At 40.5% G+C, this 23,041-nt stretch overlaps 1 protein-coding gene and 1 long non-coding RNA gene across 2 annotated transcripts; one reads left to right on the plus strand and one right to left on the minus strand.

Moving 5' to 3' along the window:
- The first annotated feature begins 316 nt into the window (after positions 1 to 316).
- On the plus strand, positions 317 to 23,010 carry galns (galactosamine (N-acetyl)-6-sulfatase). Its single transcript, XM_085271255.1, has 14 exons — positions 317 to 450; positions 716 to 839; positions 1,590 to 1,664; positions 4,278 to 4,380; positions 4,869 to 5,012; positions 5,747 to 5,813; positions 6,952 to 7,079; positions 7,187 to 7,326; positions 7,432 to 7,535; positions 11,117 to 11,259; positions 12,147 to 12,249; positions 17,279 to 17,400; positions 21,267 to 21,384; positions 22,372 to 23,010. The coding sequence occupies exons 1-14, from the start codon at positions 331 to 333 to the stop codon at positions 22,456 to 22,458; spliced, it is 1,578 nt and encodes a 525-aa protein (XP_085127381.1). The 5' UTR covers positions 317 to 330; the 3' UTR covers positions 22,459 to 23,010.
- On the minus strand, positions 8,964 to 10,253 carry LOC146583411 (uncharacterized). Its single transcript, XR_014892224.1, has 2 exons — positions 9,643 to 10,253; positions 8,964 to 9,531 (listed from the first exon to the last, which is right to left on the minus strand). It is a non-coding gene; the product is annotated as an uncharacterized LOC146583411 (long non-coding RNA).
- Positions 23,011 to 23,041: the final 31 nt, after the last annotated feature.

The following is a 23,041-nucleotide window of genomic DNA, read 5'->3' on the forward strand; positions in this document are numbered from 1 at the left end:
TATTTTATGAGATTAGTTTTTTGTTATTTATCCGAATATTTTGAAATTTAATTTCGTGACAGACAGATTTATCAGCAGTCATTGAATGCAGCATACTCCAAAAAGCAATTTTTTTGTTTATTTAATAACACAATATAAAGCTACCGTAGTCATATATAAGAGAAATTAAACTAGAAAAAGATGAAGCGATTTCAGTGAACTGTAAATAAATCCTAGCAAACATCTTAAGAGTGGCTGTTTCCTGTATGCGCAAATATTGCGCTGAAAACTTGCACGAAGACAAACAAAACACTTCCTTGTAGTGGAGGCTCATATGACTTCTGCACAGCCATGGGAAGAATGGTTGCTCTAACTCTGATAACTTTTTTTGCAGCAATAATATGTTGTTCCTGGACAAAAAACCTACCAAACGCTCCAACTCCAAACATTATCATCATGCTCATGGATGACGTGAGTTTTTCTCTTCTTCTTTCTTCTATTGGTTTGTATGTTTAGTTACAATTTTACCTCAGATTGCAGTACTGTAAGAGACAGGCTGAGCTGCATATTTCTCGTTAAACCTGTGAGGTTTTATTCGGGTCGTTCTGTGCTGGCTGCAGCTGCTATTCAAGTAACTTATTCACCTTTACTTCGTGTAAACAGCAGGCTGTAAACTCTAATCTAAATGTGACTGCATATGTATGGAGTGAGTAATAAACTTACCTCTACTGTTCAGATGGGCTGGGGGGACTTGGGGGTGTTTGGCCAGCCTTCTAAAGAAACCCCTAATCTGGATGCCATGGCAGCTGAAGGGATGCTCCTACCAAACTTCTACACTGCCAACCCTCTCTGCTCCCCCTGTAAGTCAGCAGATGATGTAACACTGACATTTCTTGTTTTAGTGGATAATATAATTTCTTTCCTTCCAGTCTTCCTCCCTTTAACCCCCAACCAGTCATGCCAGATGGCTGCGCTTCCCTGAGCCTGATTCTGCTGGAGGTTTCTTCCTGTTAGAAGGGAGTTTTTCCTTCCCACTGTCACCAAGTACTTACAATAAAAATCACCTTGAGGTGATTGTGATTTGGGTCTATATAAATACAACTGAACTGAATTGATCAGTTGTGCATTTTTAACATTTTGAAAGACCAATTGATTTACAGATTGAAAGTATGCATGTATCACAGAACATTTATTTTTTAAATATTATAAAATATGTTGTGCAAAACAGAGTATACAGAAAATCATAAATGTTACTGCAACATCACCAGTTTGGTAATTTTAATGACAATGCGCTTGCATTTCTCAAGAAACGTTTTTTCAAATGTCCACACACTGAGCATTGTTAATATTAACTAAAAGAGGACGTCAGTAGTTGCACAAAACAAATTCGCAATAAACTAATGTACACATCACGCTGGAGGCACCATTTTATAATGGCAACTGTATTTGTTTATTGCATTTAAGAGTTTATCCAAAATACTAGCTAGACAGTAAACCATTTATAATCTCAATGTGGGCCATTTCCATTGGAGCACATTTCACTCTATCTGCGTGTCAGAAAAGTAAAATGCATACTCAACTTGTCTAATGACATCATTATTTTTCCACAGCTCGAGCTGCACTTCTCACCGGGAGGCTGCCCATCAGAAATGGTTTCTACACTACTAATGCCCGTGCCAGAAACGGTAATGTCTTTGTACAGGGTTCATAAGCACTGTGCAATATTATGGATTTTCATTTTTAGCAGTGTCAAAGTCTGGATAAGTGTGGAAAATAAATGAGCATGAAAACTTGTCTCGATCATGCAAGCAACATTTTTTTTTCTTAACTGTGTTTAGAGCAGGAAGCCAACATGTCCAAAATGTTTGCAACTGTGTGGCAGAGGTCATGACAGAGCAAGCTTGATGTGATTAAGCAAGCCATAAATGTGGTAAAAGACTGAATGCACATTGTTACTCACCAGTACCTCACACACGGTTAAAAAAAGGCTCTGCTGCTAATGCCTTATAACTATTATATATGTTTGCGTCCAGATAAGATGAAAGAAAAAAGCCTCAGTATTGGTATATTTACATAGCATAACAAATAAACACATAATAGGTTTGTCTGATGTGTAGACTGTAAATAAAACATGGCTATAGTCTCTGAATATTAAAAAACTTTAAACTAGGGCTGCATCTTTTGATAGTTTGAATTGATTATTGACTGTTCCATGGATTCATCAGGTAATAAGATGATAACTAGTTTTGTCTTATTAATGAGAAATAACAAATATTCCAAAAAATTCAGTGTATTTACACGCTATATTAAAATAAAATAATTTTTAAAGAAAATATTTTATTAAATACCCGATGAGAAAACTTTGTACCTGCTACATCCACTGCCATTTTTCTTCACAACGAAAAATCAGCAGTAAGCCTCCAGAATTTGTATTAAAATATGCAGATGAACTGTTAACTTAGCCTGATACCAGACTGTTTAAATTATACAGCTTCCTGTTGGCTGACAGCAGCCGTCCTATTTTCCATGCAGTGATACCTGCAGCAGACAGGGGTGAGTCTAAAGGGGGGCATCAGGTGACCTAGACCATATTAATTACAAAACTTTTGTGACATTTTTCAGATTGATAGTGAAATAATATTAAATATTGTGTTAATTAATATTAATACATTAATATTTATATAATACATTAAAATTATACCATCATGCACCATATTAACATCTGTTAAGAGAAGCACAAAAAACTAGCCTCCAGCCCCTCCAATTTATTATTGCTCATTAACAAAGCAAAAGTATTTCTTATCCAATTACTTGATTAATCGATACAATAATCAATAGATTACTCGATTACTAAAATAAAATGATAGCTTCAGTTCTAATCACAAATACTCTAATAACAAAAAAGGTACACACACAACCTCAACTGAAACTTTGGTCTGCCTTCTTGGACAGCTTTCTTACCTTAGTAGGAGGTAAAAAGATTTCAGATAGTATTGTATTTTCTGGATGCGATAGATAAGGTCTGTGTTCAAGTGTATGTGTATTTGTGCATGTGTGTGTCTGCATGTTTAAGTGGTGAATGACTGAGCATGTGGTGGTTGCAATGAAGAAAAGCGAACATATCAACATTCTCAGAACTAAGACTTGACCTGCACTTTGATGCAACGTTTCCTGCTGCTGAAAACAGATGTTCCGAAGATGTTAATAATTAATGTTAATAATTGAAGTTAATTATAGCCTAAAGTCCCACTTACATCAGTTACATCACCTGGTTTTTCAGTCAGAGCCACAGAGCCACCCCAATGCCCACTGCATTAGTTTAAATAGCCAATAGCTTGGAGGCTTCAAATCAGGAGTCCAAAAATGGACAGATGTCATAGGGGGTAGAGCCATCTTTTAAATACAGTCCGATATGAAACTATTATTAATAATAAAAAAAGGCTTACTTTGTTGTGAGTTTCTTAGTTACAATATAAAATAGACTAAAAGATATGCGACGGGTGGGGTTGTTAATATAATATTTTAGTTTTTAAGCATAGATCATACAGTAAGACAGCACTTGTACTTCACTTCCTCTTGCTGTTCGTCCTTGTTGCTCACTGGTTTAGTTCTGCAGCTTGGTGTTAAACCCAGACAAGCTCACTGCAGCCACCCTATCTTGAGCTGCAGTCCTTAGATAATTATTTCACAACATAACAGCATTTTTGGACAAAATGTAATAATAATGAGACAAAGAGGAAGAAGAAATAATTTATTCATCCCAAAAGAAAAACAACAACTCAATAAAATAAATAGAAACAAAGTCGAGGGCGAAAAGTATACAAAAGAAATAGCTTATTTACACAGATATTAACAAAAACCTGAAGTAATTAAATAATAATGAAGTAATAATTATTAACTAACAATAATAATTAAGTCATTATTTCAAAATCTACAATAAAAAGCTTCTATCTAAAATGGACACAGGCATTGTGGGATGAGACTTTCCACATTTATGTGCCAGTGGAGCCCAAATATGCTAAAGAAAGTGCTCCGGGACATTTTTCTAAATGTCTTATACCCATGTTGGGACTTGGGTTGTAGAACCATTTAGTTACATATATTGAAAGGTAGTTGTTTTGTTTTGTTTTTGTCTAAAAAGTCTCCCTAGAAGTTTGGAAAGTGGAATAGTGAGTGCATTTGCATTGTGCAAATAATTTCTTGCTGATTTCTCACTGCATTATCTATACTGTGCAGTTTACAGTATAGTTGCAGCAAAGGAAAGTTCAGTACCTTAAATTTGGATCTATTTTTTGCAGCATACACACCACAGGACATAGTAGGAGGTATATCCAAGGATGAGATTTTGTTACCCCAGCTGCTGAAGACAAAGGGCTATGTCAGCAAGATAGTTGGGAAATGGTGAGCTCTTTATCTTTTCTCAGGTTTTAAAGTCTCTGAAGGTTTAGAGAGCAGTGATCAGTTGTGGAAGGAGTGCTGGTGGAAGTATATGGTGCAGTATATTTGCAAATATACAAAAAAGAGTGTTTATTTTCTTATTTCTTCTTCTTTTCTTTAAGTAAGATTACATAGACTTTCTGTGCAGCTAAGATGAGAACAAAGTCTTCCTGATGCCACCATCATATTTTGTTAGTCATTAAAGCAGATGCACAGTGTCAAGTTTTAAGCCTCTAAAATGTGAAAATTTGTCTACATAGTATACTGTGACGAACTGTAAGTATTTGCATCCAAACAGAAAAAAAACTGCATTCAGCCTTTAGAAAAAAAATATCAGGGCAAGAATATCTGACTTTATAGCTAGGGCTTAAGAGTAAATATACAAAAACATATGGGTTGATCTTCAGCTACACTGATCTTAGTGTGTGAATGCACTTTATTTGTCGCTATAGGCACCTGGGCCACAGACCACAGTATCTTCCTCTGAAGAATGGTTTTGATGAATGGTTTGGTTCACCAAACTGCCACTTTGGCCCTTATAACGACCAGTCGATACCAAACATCCCTGTCTACAACAACTCTGAGATGCTCGGCAGGTAATATCACACACAAACACACAGCAAGGCTGAAAATCTATATACAAATGTCCTTCCCCATGACTCAGTGGAATAGTTTGGCTGTCTGCTCCTCAGGATGAGTTGAGTGTCTTCCCCCCCGCCCTTCTTCCTTCTTTGTACCAGCTGTGCTTGTGTATTCCATTTTCCGCCCATTTGTTTTCCCCAAAACAGCCATATGTGTATTCAGGGTCATTGGAACTGGCAGCCGGGCGTGTTTTTCGCTTAGCCATGGGTTTAATCAGCACTGCATACCTGGGCCCTGGACAGAAGCACACACACACGTAGGCACATATACAGGGAGACACACACATGCCCTCAAGAGACGGCAGGTTGCGTTGGCTGTGTGCGAGGACACCTGGAGGAAGTGAAGCGTAAGAAAGAGATGCCTGTCACTGCTTCTCTGTTTGCCGCGCCACGCTTCAGCAGCGCCTCATAACAGTTCCCTCTGCTCAGCTTCGCTGACACTTCCCAAATATGGCTTTCACCAAAATTTCCTGCAAACACCCTCAACAGGAGGGAAATTTACTTCCTTTCTCCTAATCACATAGTCCACAGTAGTTTCAGTCAGTTTGGAGGCAGACTGATGACACAATCAGGTTACTGCTAAATCTTTTTTTAACACAGACGATAAATAGGCCAGCTTGACCTTAGCTATTATTCAGATGGGACGAAGGTGTTGTCTATGAAATGTATACATTTGTTATTTTTTTCAGATTCTATGAGGACTTTAAGATTGACAGAGAGACTGGAGAGTCAAACCTCACACAGATCTACCTGATGGTAAGCAAAGGATCACCTGTTGTTGCTGTCTCAGTGTGACATACTCATACCAGGTACATCACATTTTGATGCAATGTTTTGTAAAGCAGTTGACAGAACGGTCCTGCCTGTGTTAAACTAGCAACTTGTTAACCCACCTTTTGTCCTCTGGGAGCCTATCCCAGCTCTCATAGGGCGGGGACAAAATGTTACTGCCTGCCAGAATACAGAATTTTACCTTGGCTCACCCAAATATGAAAAAATTAAAAACATATAATTGAAAATAAATAATGAATGCAGGTAAAGCCTAATTCTGGCCTTTAATAATTACTGTAATTTAACCAGAGGAAGTGCACTGATTATCTCTGCTGCGGCAGTCCTTCCCATTCAGTTTGGAACATGATCAAAACCAGCATGCAGAGACACACTGCATGTTGGAAGGGTGTGTCATCACTGGAAGAGGGCGGTCCTGTGAAAGGCAGCATGTCTTAAAACTTGGTGAACATTAAGCAAAAATCAGATTTCTTTTTGTAACTGTTAAGTTTTGTTTGGATAACTGGCAAATTTGCAGTCATCTACTGTAAAATATTTATCTGTGTGCAAAACGATTGTCTCTTTTTGTAATAAAGAACAATTGATGCAAATGTAAGTGTCTGAAATGTAGTTAGCAAAGCGTTTTAGATTAATTGTAACCATCCTTTTCCTGGGTTACAAGCTCAGTTTTCAGTGTTTCAGTGTTAATAAACTGCTAAAACTACAATACAGTATTGTGCCTACATGACAGTTAGAATGTGTGTTTTTGTTGAAACTGTTGAAACTGTTTTGCATTGTATCAAGAGATGTTCCTCAGTTTGCTTTTATTGATTTCAACAGGCTAGACAACACGTTGGAGACTCCTTAGTACAACAATACCTAAGAAGGCTGATGAGTCTCTATCTAAAACAGTTTAAACAAAAACTGAACTCCATGCTCTCTGCTTGGAGGCGGTTTTATTGAAGGCTTGTCTGACGCACTGCTTTACTTGAAAACACTGTTTGAGTGTTTAGTGAGTGAGAAAGAGAATTCTTCTTACCTTAACTGCAATGCTGTGAAAGAGGCTGCAGTAAGTCTCCTGGCTTTTGTATTCCCAGTGTAATGACGTATTCTTCCACCTCTGCAGGAAGGTCTTGACTTCATACTTCGTCAAACTAAAGCTCAGCAGCCCTTCTTCCTCTACTGGGCAGTCGATGCCACTCACGCACCCGTCTATGCCTCCAAACGCTTCTTAGGGAAGAGCCAGCGAGGCCGGTACATTTTATCCTGCTGACTCTCCTATTGACGCAAAGACAATGTCATGCAAGTGGTTATAAATGATTGTATCAAGGTGAAAAACGTGATCTGCCTTTGTGCTGCAGCTATGGCGATGCGGTGATGGAGCTGGACTACAGCATCGGTCAGATTTTGAAGTGGCTGCGAACTCTTGGTATTGACAATAATACCTTTGTCTTCTTCACCTCAGACAACGGTGCAGCTGTTATGTCTGGCCCCAATGAAAGTAGGCAATTATTTCATAAAGAAAGTGCTTTTTTTATCTAATTCTGACTCGCTTTTGTGTCCCGTGTGATTGATGCAGGTGTTTTTGTGGTTTTTGACTCCTCAGGTGGCAGCAACGGACCCTTCCTCTGTGGGAAGGAGACCACCTTTGAGGGAGGCATGAGGGAGCCTGCCATTGCTTGGTGGCCTGGGCACATCAAAGAAGGCTCAGTAAGAAAGCCCCAGTCATTAGAGCTTTTACCAAATAAAGCATGAAAAACCCCACAATAAAATACAACACGTGCTCTCGAGAGGCTAGTCTAATCTTAGTCCAGGCACCCAGAGGACAGCTTATTATTCTATGCTTTGTTGTTCCCTGACTTTCTGCCAATCAGATTGTACCAGGAGCTGAAAATGTGAAGCAAGTTATGTATAAAGGAATTATTTTACTCGTTCTCTCTTTCAAACAATCATTGTAGCTTTTTGTTTATGTATCAATTAGCTATTTACACATACACAATTTGATCCACTGGCATCAATTAATCCCGACTGTGTCCAGCTTCTGTCAAACAGAGCCGAACTCCAGAAAGCCAGACTGTGATTTTGGCCACAAAGCAAGTGGGAGCCTTTTTCTACTGTTTCCTAAAATATTTCTGGAATTAATGCCCCAAACCCCCCTCCTCACATTCCCCAATTTAACCCCCCACCCACACTGTGATCCCCTAAGCCTGTGCGTTCTGCAAATGACTTTTAATTGTATTAGGGGCAGCTGTGACACGGGGCTGTGACGCAGAGGGATTTTGTGGAGGAGCAAGCGGAGGCTGCAGTCTGCAGTAAGCCTTGCCCCTGGCTCATCTCACAGGGTTGTGCTGGGGCCTGATAGCACAGCAGAGTAGCGAGGGAGAGGGGGATTGGGAGCGTCTTAAGCGGCTAATCTGTTTGTGTGTTTGCTGAGGTTGGATTGAGCCGTAATGAGGACTTCAGTATCTGAATATGCCAGGCGCTCAGGATAAAGGAACGGGAGGGGGTGGGGGGGTTGGAGGGAAAGAGGCAAGGAAGAAGTAAAAGAGGTGGCTGGTGTAGAAAAGAGAAAAGGGGGAAGAGTGCTAAAGATTGCAGCACTGCCACACTGCCAGGATGGTTTTAGCGTTTGTAAGGCTTTGCCTGCACCTGTGCCATGTTATAATTGACCAGTGTGCCTCTATATGCACATGCAAGGGTGCAGAACATGTCGGTGTAATTTATGTTAGCTCCCACACAACTATATGTGCACGTTTGTTTGAATGAGAGAGAGCTTTCTAACCTTAAAACACCTGTGTGTGTGTGTGTGTGTGTGTGTGTGTGTGTGTGTGTGTGTGTGTGTGTGTGTGTGTGTGTGTGTGTGTGTAGTTGTAATGACTTGACTCGAGTTTTAGTAGAAAGGGGACTGTAGATCCTGAAATATCCAGGGATGTGATGACAAGGCTATTGTGCTGGAGTTTCTGTGCTCTATAGCTCTGGATTTATCACTTTGTGTCACTTGGGAGGAAGGATAACAGATACAAGATTGTCCCCCTGTCTTTATTTTGTAGTCTTTTCAAATCTCTGTTGATGGGTGCTTTGAAAAGTCTGTAAACCCTCTGAACAAAATTCTGGAGACAAATTACCAAGCTGGCAAGCTTTTCTTAAATGGGGGGATTTATTAGGTTTATTGTAGTGACCCAACACAGAACACAGGAGAAAGTTTTTGGAGCATTTGGGAATTGGAGACAAAAATACTATTTCAACAGTTAGCATTGTGTCTGCTGTCATCTTGGTTTATTTATTTATTATTATTTATAAAGAACATGCGATACCAGAATTTTAATTTAGTTTAATTTATTTTTATTGATAGAGCGCCAAATCACAACAACAGTTACCTTAAGGTGACCACATTAAAAACTCCAGATGGCACAAACATTAAAACAGTCAAGAGATCCAGTTCAGTGAGTTGAACTGGTGGAGGTTAAACCCAGCAGATAGACAGCAGACTGGTTGGCTGTAGATAGAGCATAGCTTTAGGCCTTGATACAGTTCAAACAGGCGAGTTCAGACACATCCTGCATACAGTTATCAGCCTGTTCACATATTAAATTTTGCTAGAAAGTTAGAGATGTTAATATGGCAGTCCACGGGGATTGACTCGGAACCGCAGGTTTTGTAGGGTTTTTCCATTGGCTTCATTTACATGAGCTTGGTATTTCCATGCCTATTAATAGAAAATAAAGCCTGTTATCAGTGAATGAATATGAGTGATGACTCAATTAAACTGACACGAGTCTGAGTGCAGGTGAATGTTTTTGATTAGTCATTCACTTACTGTATATTTTGGAGGATGGAAGGAGCAGATCTGAGATGAGGGCGCACGGGTGCTCTGAAGCATTCTCCTTGTGCCTGAGGGCAGGTGAGGGGCTGCATGGTGGCTACAGGAACAGAGATTGGGAGGTGGGTGGGCTGACAGTGCCACAACATCGTTGAGCATCGCAATCCCCTTCGGTGGGTTATCAGGCTGCAGACACACTGGCAGAGTGGCAGAGATGGGGATAGAAGCACTGCCTCCTCAGATAAACACTGCTTACAATGGAGAAAACAGGAGAATGTGACATTAATAGGGAGCAAAGAGTGGGACAAAAGAGAAAAGAACAAAGGGTGATTTGAAAAAAAAAACCCAGCTTAGACTGCAAAAGAGAGCAGAGCTAATAAGGGAGGAAATAAAAGATGGCAACTCGTGAGATAAACTCTGTCAGACCAGTCCGAGTTTTAAACTTTCAGTTTTTGGAGACGCAAGTTATTCCCAACTAAATGTCAGTGCTGCTTCTCCTCTTGTCCTTTTGTCCTGTCTTCTTTAACGGTCTGTGTGTGTCTGTATTAGAGGGACTTAAAAAAAAAAAAGAAAAATGAAATAAAGGACCAAATCTCTCCATGTTTGTGTACGCGCGCACGAAAGAGAGAAAGAGCGTCTGGATGTGCAGATAGATCATGGAGTGCATTGCAGAGCCCTTTCTGTGGCTAGTTCTGTGGATACAGAAGAAAAGGGGAATTCATTTCAGTGCTTAGGAGCTTGTGTGTACGCCTGTATGTGTGCTGGCTGCCGATAGGAGCACAGCGGCACATGGCGGTGCAGCTGCAGAGGGCTGATAGCGCTATCTGATTGTGAGCGTGCCGTCTCCCTCTAAGGCTCGCTCAGGAGAGAATGGAACGGAAGATCAAGGATGACAGCGAAAAAATGGCATTTTATCTCAAAATAGTTCAAAGTTTATAAATAAAATAACGCTTTTCACTGGGACTGGGAGAAGGAGATAAAACGCCAGCTCGCTCTAGCTTCAGCCACCTTCTCGCCAGTGTCTTGTCCTCTCTCTACTTCCTCTCCTTTCCTCTTTTTTTTTTTGCTCCTCCTTTTTTCCCCCTTTTTTCCCTCCCAAAACTAATTTAGAAAGAGAAGCATTTTGGAGTTGTAATAATAAACCTGCATGCAGAGGTTAGAGTGGAGGCTGTTGAAATGCATCTCTTTTCCTGCGTGTGTACACACAACCACACATGGAACGAATGCTTGTCATGACTGTGCATTGTTAGCATGTTGCCACAGCTCATTCTTGATTTCAAGGACTTCAGTCATCAAGGAGGACATTTCAGAACCCGTGAAAGATGTGAACAAGCGATCAAAAGACAAAACTCTAGTAGTGTGTTTCTCTGTGGATGGTCCTCAAACAAACATGCTTTTCTGTGTGTGTGTGTGTGTGTGTGTGGAACATCTTATTTTACTAGACCTGTTTATTTTCTTCTCTTGTCTATAGGTGAACTTCCAGTTGGCCAATGTCATGGACCTGTTCACCACTAGTCTGGTTCTCGCTGGCATCAACCCTCCTGATGATCGAATCCTAGACGGACTGGACCTAACACCTGTTTTGCTCAACTGCTCCCAGCCACTCAAAAACAGGTGAGCACACACACACACACACACTTTTGTTCTTCCTTAACACCTCAAGAAAATATCCCCTACAACATTACACCAACACCAGTCTAAATTGTTGGATAAATCAATGCTTTCTTTTTATTTATGCCAAATTCTGACCCTTGCATCTGAATGTTGCACCAGAAATTGAGACTCACAAGACCAGGCAGCGTATTTGAAATCTTCTATTGTTCAGTTTCCTTTTTTTAGCAGACCATCTGCTTCAAGGTCTGTTGCAGATTTAGTGATAACAAGTGGTTATTTGAATTACTTATGTTTCAATTCTGAGATGGTTGTGTTGGAAAATCCCAGTTGATCAGCAGGTTCTGATCTACTGGTGACCATCTGACCCCAACAACCATGCCAAATATATAGTCACTTAAATCACCTTTCTTCCCCATTCTGATCCCCGGTTTGAACTTGAACAGGTCGTCTTGCCCACGTCTACGTGCCTAAAGACACTGAATTGCTGCCATGTGATTGGCTGATTAGCAGGTGCGCCTAATAAAGTGGCTGACGAGTGTAATTGCCTCTACAATGAATCTTAATGTCTTTTTGCTATATGCTATGAAAATGTTGACATTTGAGGGTTTCATACAAATGCATAAAAACACTGTACAAAGGTTCATGTGTCCATCAGGATGATATTTTTTGAAAACTGTGTGGCTCCCACAACTTTTGCTTTCTTTGCCATTATTCACTCCTTTTCTAGTGACAGACTCTTAATTTTGACCAAAAACGGACATTCACAACAGTCTGAGTGATTTTTAGGGAGTTTACGTTCCTCCACATTTTCTAAGGCAATTTGATGTTAATATATGCAAGTTGAAGTAAATCTGAGCTTTATTTCTGCCTCTTCTCGCCATCTTCAGGCCAATATTTTATTACCGTGGGAATGAACTGATGGCTGTGAGGCTTGGAGAATACAAGGCACACTACTGGACCTGGAGCAACTCATGGGAGGAGTTTAGACAGGTGAGATTCCCTCTGAACAGTTCAACTCTGTTCCTCAGTTCTTCATTTGCACTGCCACATCCTCCTCCTTTGTCTCTCCTAATCGCACTCAAACACACAAACACTTTGGCTGTTGCTGGTGTTATCATGAGAGCGGCTCATCAGTTGACTGCTGTGTACATCAGTGTAATGAATATTAATGAAGAGCCCCCACATAAGCGAATGTACATCATTCATCAACCAGATGACTTGTTTGTTCAAACTCCAGTGGAAATACCCCCCCCCCCCCCCCCCCAAATTTACATATCGTCATTACCTGCTTGTTCTTTTGGCATCATAGCGCTCAGGCATAATTACATCAACTCAGTGCGGATTAAAAATATCAATAGAAATGTGAAATCTGGCACCTGAGAAGCTAAAGTATAGTGCATTTTCTTTTTCTTTTTCTTTTTTCCCTGGCTACCCTGGGCCCATCTATAAAAACATGTCCTTCTGTCCTCCCTCCATGGCTATGCCTTTCCTGTGATCCAGTTTGTTTTATGCCCCATCGGTTGCTTAAATTGCTCTCTCCTTCAGGGCCGCTGAATCAATAGTAGCCTCCTTTATCAACTCATGTGAACTGAAGTGGAACTTCACAAATAATGGCGTCTGATTGCCTGTGAGTTGCCTATCGATTGGTATGTGTGTGTGTGTGTGTGCACATGGGAGAGAGAAAAGACAGAATGGAAAAAAAACATGCACATACATGTTCGGGCTTCTTTGTACAGACGTGCGTGTCTAGTCTGTTTCGCTGACTGACGGTTGAGCTCCTACAAGACAAATCTCCGATGTCATTATGAACTCCTAAACTGTTTCTTCTTGTGTTGCCCACATTCACTTTTCATACATCTGCTTTAAAGGTAATGCTCTACTTTCTTTGGAATTGATCATTCCTACTAAACTCATGTTAAAGATAACCCACCCCATATACACTGAGGATTAACCCGTCTCATGATAGTGATACACAATGAGATCCACTCCTCACTGAAATGAAACGTGTATTGCTGCTTTGTAAGTAATGTGCTGCAGTACAATTTGGCTTTTTTTGTGCTCCTTGCTGAAAAATAAACAAGGAAGGAAGATGTGTGTCTCTAAAGAAGAATGAAATTACAGGTTAATGGCTGGGAGACGTGTTGCTCTGTCCTGGCTGAGTCTGTGCTGCTCAGCCATGAGGAAAATGAGAAATTTCACAGGCTTAAATGCCTTTCATCAAATTCTTTTGAGGCAACGTATTGATGTTAATATTGTGAAACATAGTTTCTCGTGACTGTGTCTCCCTTTTATCTGGATTGCTGAGTAACCTATGCAACTGTGAGTAGCCTTGCTGAATGCTTCATATGGCAAAAACTGAAAAAGGAAGTTTTTTTGAGACAAGTGTACTGGGAATACCTCTTTCTTGGCATCACTGAAACTGAAGAAATTGACAAGAATTAGGCTGTGCCATAGCTGATGTACTTTAAACTTGAATTATAAGTTTTAGAATTTGTTTTTTTTACATTAACACACTTTAATGCACACTGGTGAAAAAAACACAATCAGTCTTTAATTTAGTAAAAGTACTAATTCATAAATGAAAGAATGAAAACACATATGATGGTGTCCAAATATTTCCAACAATGTTCAAAAAAGAACCTGTCACATCATTTTACACTCTCTGGTTACTCTAACACCTGTAAACACTTGTTAATAATGGTGACAATAAGCTTAAAGTAATTCAAATATTCACTAAGTTATTCTGAGCATCGGATATAACATTAGCTCAAGTAACAGCTTAAGCAGTCAACTCATCTGATGCTAGGTTAGCAGTTAATGTTACTGCAGCTAATGCTACTTGTTGCCTTTTGATCTATATTAAATAAAAGATTTATTAGAATAAAAAATAGTGTGAATGAAACTGTAATAAACTCAGCTCAAGTCACATCATTTCATCAGAAATGTTGAAAAAGACAATAACTCCCGTGATTCCTCATAGCATCATGTTATTGTATTGACTGACAAACCCCAGGCAGCAGAAATTATTGTTCATTCAAGTAAAAGCACAAATAAATTATCATACTTGGAGCTTCCCTCCAGTCAGTAACGTGTTTTGGTTGGAGTTGTTTCTTTTAGATGTTTTGCCTTCATTCTGCAGAATGAGAACAGTAAAGCACACCCTCTTTAAATTCAAAGGTTTTACAAATCAGGACATAATAAAAATAATCTGGTCCTTAGCAAGTCTTAAAGCAAGGCAACCACATATGAAAAATAACACATAGCATATTACACTTTTGCCAGTTTGCACGTCTTGAGCATTCTGGTGAGTGTTAACACAATGCCAAGGAGGAAAGATATCAGCAATAGAGAAGCAATTATTGCTGCCAATCAATCTGGGAAGGGTTAAAAGGACATTTCCAAACAATTTGAAGTCCATCAATCTGCACTGAGAAAGATTATTCACAGGTGGAAAACATTTAAGACAGCTGCCAATCTTCCCAGCAGTGGACGTCCCAGCAGATTCACCCCAAGGTCAGGCCATGCAATGCTCAAAGACCAAAAAATCTGCAACCTACATCTGAGACTCTACAGGTCTTAGTTAGCATCTTAAATGTTCATAACAGTACAATTACAAAAAGGCTGAACAAGTATGGTTTGTTTGGAAAGCCTGCCGTGGAGAGAAAGTCTCTTCTCTGTAAAAAGAACATGGGAACACAGCTTAGATGTTAAACCTGAACAAACCACAAGATGTTTGGAATAATGTCAATTAAACAGACAGCGCCAAAGTGGAGATGTTTACCCATAATGCACTGCACCACATTTGGTGAAAACCAATCACGCCATTACCATTACAAATACCTCATACCAACTGTCAAGCACGGTGGTGGAGGGGGTGAGGATTTGGGTTTGTTTTGCAGCCACTGGACCTGGACACCTTGCAGTCACTCCTCTGTATACCGAAGTATGTCAAATGTGCATGCATCGTAATGGCCCAGACAAAATTCAAACCTCAGTAAAATGTATAAATTCACATATATGAATTTTAATAAATCAATAAATGAATGGCTGCAAACTTCAGTGAATGGAAGCAACCTTGTAAATAAGAGTGGACCAAAATTCCTCCACAACAATGTGAAAGCAAAATGTTATTGAGAAGGTGTAAAACCACCTATAGCAGCAAAACTAAGCTGCTTCTTGCAAGAGGATGGATTTCCTTTAAACAGGGATTGTATTAATTTTGTGACAGTAAAACTAGGATTTTGTTGTAGTCCAATCATTTATTTACATGAATCCAGCATAGAAATTCTCCTGTTGTGTTAGTTGAAGCTCTCTTAATCACTCACAACTGATATACATGCAAAAATGTCCTGTTTTAGCTCAGTTTCGATGCTTGTTAAGATAGAGCAAATGCAAATACTCCAGTCAACTTAAAGTTAAGTTGTTTAATATCACCAACTACAATGGCCATAACACAGATCTGAGGGTTCATGAGAGGTTTGATTGGTATGAAGGAAAAAAATTTTTTTTTTTAACAGTTTTTAAATGTTTTTTTTGTCAAATACATTTTACTATCTTTACCTGTTTCTGTTCTTTAAATTGCTGTTCAGATTAGTCAAATATTCAGTATGTGAAAGAAAGAATATATTTAAACATTGTCCAGTCTACATAAAACATTCCAGCCAAATCAAATACTTTTTCCTCATTCCCATCCCCAAAATCCACGCTCCCACCCATGGATGCTCCTGCACCTTATCTTGTAATGACAACCACGGTGCTCCAGTTTAAAAGCAGCCTTGCTGTATCCATAGCATTAATGTCATGTGAGATATGGAGTTCTTGCTCTAATATCTTGGCTACAAGAGAAAAAGTCAGACAGATACACACAGCAAGCCTTTCTTGCTGCTCCTCTGGGATGTTTTTTTTTGCCCCCCTGATTCTTTTCTGCATTTCTAAGCAGTTGACTTTAAAAGGCAGGACAAGTCTGGATCAGTGGAAGCTCTGCAGGGCGGGGGGTATCTATCTTCACTCTCACTCTTTCTCTCTCTTCTATATGTATTTTGAGGTGCTCCGTTGAGTGATCTCAGAGGGGGGGCAGCAACAGTGTCTTACAGATGAATGCTTTTTCAATATTAGTTGTGCTCATCAAAAAAAAAACCAAAAGTGTGAGTTTGTTTGTGCGTGCGTGTGCTTATGTGTGTATTAAAGGAGGAGGCAGATCTCCAGGGGGTTCTGGAGGAGTGAGTGTGACTCAATCAGGCTGCGATCACTGCCAGGCTCCTGAGAAATAGAGTCAGGGAGCAGGAGCGAAGGCGTGGAGAGATGAAGAGGAGGCAGCAAAATTTCTCTGTTTTGCGAGAAAGCCTTCACGGTGTACCAACAGGAGCACAAATAACACAGCAGATTGGAAGACAATATGCAAATAACCCATACTACAATGAGATTAAGCATTCAGCTCTTGGCAGCAGGTGGCTGCAAGCCTAAACCTAAACACTCACATCTCTCCTGCCGAGCTTAGTGCAGTGTTTTTTGTTTTTTTAATTGGACATGATGAAGCGCATAAAAACATCTTTAACCATCAAACTTAAAGACAAATTGTAATCACATTACTGAGATCCATATTTTCACGATGTCTTAAGTGTCATTTATGTGGTGCAAAACGAGCCAAAGCAAATATTCTATTTCTTCTATTTCTTCAGATATTATGTTTCATGTTTAATTGAGGATAGTATTTCAGGCAGGTCTGCTTTTTGTGTCATGGATTAGTCTTCTACAAGAATAAGCACAGACGGCAGCGGCCGTGCTGCTGCCACACGAGTATCGATTTGTGTTTGGTGAACTGATGCTTCAGCAGGCATATAAACTGGAAAATATAGACAGAAGAAAGGTTCCACTGCTTTAAAATGTTGATTTTAAAACAAATGGAATCAATTGTAGAATACTTATTCTGGGGTAGATTAAAGTACAGGCAGTCTAGGTGAAGGACTTTACCTGTAGCTCAGATCAGTGTGTTTAATAACACGTGTCATATGTTTTACAGGGCATAAACTTCTGTCCGGGTGAAGAGGTGCCAAATGTGACTACTCACGAGCAGAAGGAGCACACACTCCAGCCACTCATTTTCCACCTGGGGCGGGATCCTGGAGAAAAGTTCCCTCTCAGGTCAGTACCTTAAAAAAGTTCAAATTTGCTTTTAGCTGATCTCCAGGAAACGGACAGAGAGGATCAGGGGTGAGGTGTGGAGAAGAGGGGAGTCAAGCAGGCTAACAGGGAAAAAGCTGTGGGGGAAAAAAGGGAAGAAAGCAGGGATAAGAATAAGAAGGTTGTTTGCCCGTGGTACTGAATGTGTGCAAGATCAATGAAGATTTAGCAGCATGAAAAAAAGAAAAAGGCGGCGGATTGATCCACTCAGCCAGAGCACGCCTGATTACACCCTTCTCTTTGTGATTGCAAACAGCTCCTTAAAGATCACTATCGGGCCCTCAACCCTTTGGTACATCGCTGCAGGTTAAAATTGCAAGATAAATTGTTCAGGTCTAAATTGAGAGCTAGTTCTGTTTAATGTGTTTTGTGTGGGTCTGCCTCCTCTCCAAGGAGAGTTAAGAATCACGGAGACAGGATGCAAACGGCCAAGGTTGAACTATTACTAAATAAGGTTGAAAAGATGAATGAGCACCGTCTTCTGCTCTGCCTGGACAGCGCGAGATGTTCAATGTGACCATGTAGACTTTTTTTTAAATGACAGAGTGACTAATACATTAAGATAATCTCAAAATGCTTTCAGGAGAGAATTTTCTGTGGCTCCTCTTGTCATAAACCCTCTTAGACTGACCTTTCTTTTCTGCCTTCTGCAGCTTAGCCGTTCATACTTTTTTTGCTCTAGCCTCATCTCCTCATTTGCTTCCTGCTTGTGCTCCTCTCTGTTCTGGAGCGAGATTGGATGATAAAACATTAATGCTGTTTTTCGTTTGCCCACCTTTTAGCCTTGCTATTCACTCGGAGGAATAAAAAAAAAAAAAGGCAGAAACCAATCAATATGCAGCCATGTGTTGTGCTGAGTGCTAGATGTGCACACACACACACATCCACACAAACCAAAACTGCCCATTTATTTTATTCTTTTACTTCTGCACAGAGGGGTTAGTGAGTTTGTCTCCAAGGTCACGCCCCCGCCAACGCCAAGCTGCCTGACCTCTTCACTGTTCACGCGCCGTTCTTCTTCGATCCGTTTTAATCTTCACTATAAATTCTCCTTCTTCGCCAAACTTGTTTTCCCTTCTCGCACCTTCTCCCTCCACCTACTGCTATGCATCTCATCTCACTTGTCGCCTCTCAGCTGCTGTCCCTCTGCATCCGCCGGGACTGTGCTCCTCCATCCACACGTGTGTGTGTGTGTGTGTGTGTGTGTGTGTGTGTGTGTGTGTGTGTGTGTGTGTGTGTGTGTGTGTGTGTGTGTGTGTTTGTCTGCACATGTGCATGCTTGTGTTTTGTCCGTGTGCTCTCAGGTCCCCCAGCTGGACCGGCTGCCTGGCCATCATTAATCTTAGTCAGCACCTAAAGAGCCACTTAAGATGATATAGGGCCTGTCTGTGCACATACCTTCACTACTGTCGCAGGCTGTGATGTAGCAAAGAGCGCACACATGTACACGGTTTCTGTTCCTGCAGTTTCATGTCATTATGGAGATTTTTGAATTATTTCCTTTTTTTTTTAAGTTCTAGTTGTTTCCATTTTGCTTTGTGAGAGCAAAAAAAACGCCTTGCTGCTATTGTAAATGAATGTGGGCCTGGGGAGGATGACAGGGTCTGTGTTGGTGGTCCTTCTGTCCAGGATGAAACACAGACCCATCCAGGTTTGCATCAGCCTAACTCGATGATGGCTACGCTGGACTCTCAAAGCCTCTCTCTGCCTCCCACATTACCCTTCGTCCCTGTGACCTAGTGCCCTGAGATTAACACATCCTACTTCCTCACCACCTACCTCGGCTTTTGTCCCCAGAGCCCCCGGGTCATGTGTGGTGTAAGCCCCAGCCCTAACACTGCAGGCAGCCTTGCTCAAGTCTGGCCTCATCTGCTGCCTGCCACCATGCTCTTCTGTCCCCAATCAATAGTCCCTCACTGAAGTGCTCAATTTCCACCGGGGTGGAGAAGATGGTGGAGGGGAGGGGCAGGCAGGACAGATGTATCTGATTGTCTCCTCAATTCCCCCCACCTTCTGCTACTGTGTGGTTGTTTGTGTGTATGTGTTCCAGCAATAGTGTTATGAATCAGTAATCAGAGCGGTGACACACCTGAGCTATGCCCCCATCCCCCTTGGGTGCCATACATTATAAATCAAAAGACTCCATTTGCATACAGCCTGCTTATTATTCCAGATTTTGCCTCTACACTAGTAAGCTAAGGGTTATAATCATGATAATGAGCTGTGCTGACTGTGGGCTTTTCATTATTTGTTTGCAGAGGGGGTATAAACAAATGATATTATTAGTTTTTGATTTAGAGCTTCTGCACTGTAAGATTTTTGGCGCATAGACAAAACAATGGAAAACTTTGCGTCTCGTGCAACTTTCTCGCGCTTTGCTTTACTTTGCTTTGCACACTTGCACGGAGAAATTGAATACTTACAGCAGCCTGATAAATCTCCCTTACATTTACTTCTGTTAAGCTGCTTCATCACTTATCGCAAAATGAATCGCAACAATCAGGAGCCGGCACAGATAGGAGGGGAATGAAATATCCCTCTTGCTGATCGAGATCGAGCAAAAAGCAGAATTTGTGATTTCAGATAGCTGAAGCAATTTAATCTGAATGCTGGATGTTTAACGCAGCGGAGCAATCTGGTTTTTCCCTATCAGCTAGGGTCACAATGCATAGATAGTTAGCTTATGACAAACGCAGCGCACAAGGAGAGAGACTAATTGCAGCGAGCGCTACCAGTCAAGTAATTGCAGGAGGAAGTAAAGAGTGAGTATCAAGGAAAGGAGCAGGTGCTGGTTGATGGAGGAAGCCTTGCTGCCCTGTGGGAGATCTAAGAGGGAGGGTAGGTGTGAGCTGGACAGGGCCTGGGGTTATTACTCTAATTGACACTTCACCTCACACACATGCACATGTTCCCCAGGGGCCAATCAGAGCATTGCGTTTGCAGTGGAGGGAGGATGGAAGGCTGGCACAGGTGCTGCCTGCGAGTGTATCAGGGGTGTAATTGCACTGCTGATATTTGTCTATCCCTGTGTCACGCCACCAGACGCTCACTCCCCCAACACACACACACAGAGCCCATTAACCCTACAGGTCCTATTGAGAGCAGCGTTCCTTTGAAAGCCTTCAGGGCCCCTGTGTTTTACACTCTGAATATAATAATGCACAGAGGTGCCCAGGCTCACTGGTGTCCAACAACAGTAATTGAGAGACAGGGGATGTGATGGGGGTTACATAGTTCATCCTGCTGAGCGTGCCTTCCCAAAGGGTACAAGAGTGGACAGCCTGTGTGTGTGTTTATGTGTTTAGGTTTCTGTTTTTGTCATCGAAAGCTGCGGCTCGTCTCCCCACCAATATAATGAGTAACGCTCGTGGGCTGCAGTCATGTTTTGTCACTAGATACATGAACAGAAAGGCAGAAAAATGGGTGATCTTTATTCCGTGTGTTTCAAACACAAAAGCAGCCTTGCCTTTCTCATTTGTACTAATATATGTCCAGAACATAAAACAACTGGTTCCATTCAGGATTAACTGTTCAGATTGCTGTTAAAGAAAATTTGGTATTAAATATATTAAAATCTGATTTTATTCTTTGTAACATTACTACAAGATGATGTCATCAATTAGTCAAATATACTTTGCATCTCTGTTGACAATCATTCAATTTAAAGCACAAAATTTTCTCACATGTTAGTTTTTATCATGTTTCCTTGTCATGCATCAATATACATGAATCATTTTTGGAGTTTTGGAGCTTTGGTTAACTAAAATGATAATCATTCACTTGAAAGTGCTCTGCCGATAATACCCAGCTGTTTATTGTGTTGGCAGTGTTCTTTCTAAGGAGTACCAGGACGCTCTGAGCAGGATATCTCCAGTTGTGCAGCAGCATAAAGACACTCTGGTGCCCGGCATTCCCCAGCTCAACATGTGTGACAGTGCAGTGATGGTGAGACACAATATAACTAAATATATCTCTTACAGTCATGTTTAAGATCAGTTGTCATGTTGTAAATCCGACTACTAGATCAGGTGCTCTTCTCAGCTGTATACATCAGATAAATTCATATGTAAGTGACAATGATAAACCCTTTAAGGGCCAGAAAGAATTAAAAGTCTATGGGAGAACAAGCTAAAATAGAGAAGGCTCCTGGCCTTGCTTTGAATCAATCGTAGCTTTTATTTTGTTGTTTGTGTGCTAACTTTACATATCAGTGTGTACCGATTTGATGACATCCTCCCCTTCTGTCTGGAACTTTCTCTTTCAGTGTTATTGTAACGGTATTATTTAAAAAGCAGCCTGGCTTTGTCTCCCCAAGCGCCCACCTTATTTGTGGCATGGCACTGCCCCCTGGTGGTCATTCAAATAAACATGCTACATTGCGTCCAATTCCTGTCTTTGATAGAAGTGTGATCATTTAAATGCTTAAAAGCCTGAATTTTTGCATCTTTTTATTCTGCCTTTTTCATAAGGAAAAGTACATTTTTTTAATCTTTTTAACATGGTTTTGTCATGAGGACTTACTTTTAGAGTAATGGTGCACAAGAAAATGTGCACAACCTAGTAGGTAATACGACCGCTCAAGGTCAAACTGGTAAATTTGAAGTAAGAAGACATTAAAATTTCATGGCACCACTTCAGTATTTGAAAAATACACTTTATGCATGGTATGTATTGGGAAAGAATAATCAGTTTTTCAATCAGTTAAGTTTTTTGATGAAAAATGTTACACAGGGATAATATGAATTCATAGTTTAACATTTAAAAAATGTTAAACTATGACACAGGACAGGAAACAAATATTATCTGCTGCTTTCAGCCTAGTGAAGATCAGTTACGACTTTAAAAAGCAGCAATGCATTGTACTGCAGAGCAATCATATATTTGATACTTTCATTTTGCTGTACTTACTGTGTGGACCTCTCTGTTTTATAGAACTGGGCCCCCACTGGCTGTGAGAAGTTGGGAAAGTGTCTGAAACCGCCCGAGTCTAACCCCTGGAAGTGCGACTGGCCACACTGAGAGCAAAAGTACTGGACGCCAACATGAGGAACTAAAACCTGAAGATGTGCCAAGCCATAGAATAGGACACAGCCTCTGTGTGTAAAGGAATGTATTTTTAAACTCTTTGTGTTTTTGTACAATGTTTGAAGAAAAGAGCATTCGGTCAAATCAGGGAAACGTGTTTGCAAACTATGATTGCAGTTATTTTTACATCTGTGTGTTTTAATCTGCCAATTCTATTTCAACTTGCTATGGAATGGATAAAACAGATTTTATTGGTGTAGATCAAGGATGCCAAACTCATTTTACATTGTGAGCCACATACATCCCACTTTAATTTGAAGTGGGCCATACCAGTGAAACTTCCCTTTCTGTCTTTAATTACAGATTTAATCCTTGAGATATCTTAATATGAGCAATAGAAGTGCAATTTCAGCTGCATTTATCAGGTTTTTTTCTACGTGGTAAAGAAATGCTGCTCAAGTTAATGAAACAAGTCTGTCAGCACTCTTACACTGTAAGAAATAAATTGTATGGGCTTAAATTGTGAGAAATAAAGATGTAAAATTGGGTGTAAAAAGAAAAGGTGTATTTATGTGTA

Source organism: Mchenga conophoros, linkage group LG1 (genome assembly GCF_057382185.1).
Source record: "Mchenga conophoros isolate Kocher_MC1m ecotype Shallow Benthic linkage group LG1, M_conophoros_male_GT1.1, whole genome shotgun sequence".
Taxonomy (NCBI): domain Eukaryota; kingdom Metazoa; phylum Chordata; class Actinopteri; order Cichliformes; family Cichlidae; genus Mchenga; species Mchenga conophoros.

What these genes read in the sequence shown, in the direction of transcription:
- galns (XM_085271255.1), top strand. Translation starts at nt 331, where the DNA reads ATGGGAAGAATGGTTGCTCTAACTCTGATAACTTTTTTTGCAGCAATA. An exon ending in AACTCTGAGATGCTCGGCAG is followed by an intron (nt 5,013 to 5,746) that starts GTAATATCACAC and finishes TATTTTTTTCAG; the next exon opens with ATTCTATGAGGACTTTAAGA. An exon ending in CATGGGAGGAGTTTAGACAG is followed by an intron (nt 12,250 to 17,278) that starts GTGAGATTCCCT and finishes TATGTTTTACAG; the next exon opens with GGCATAAACTTCTGTCCGGG.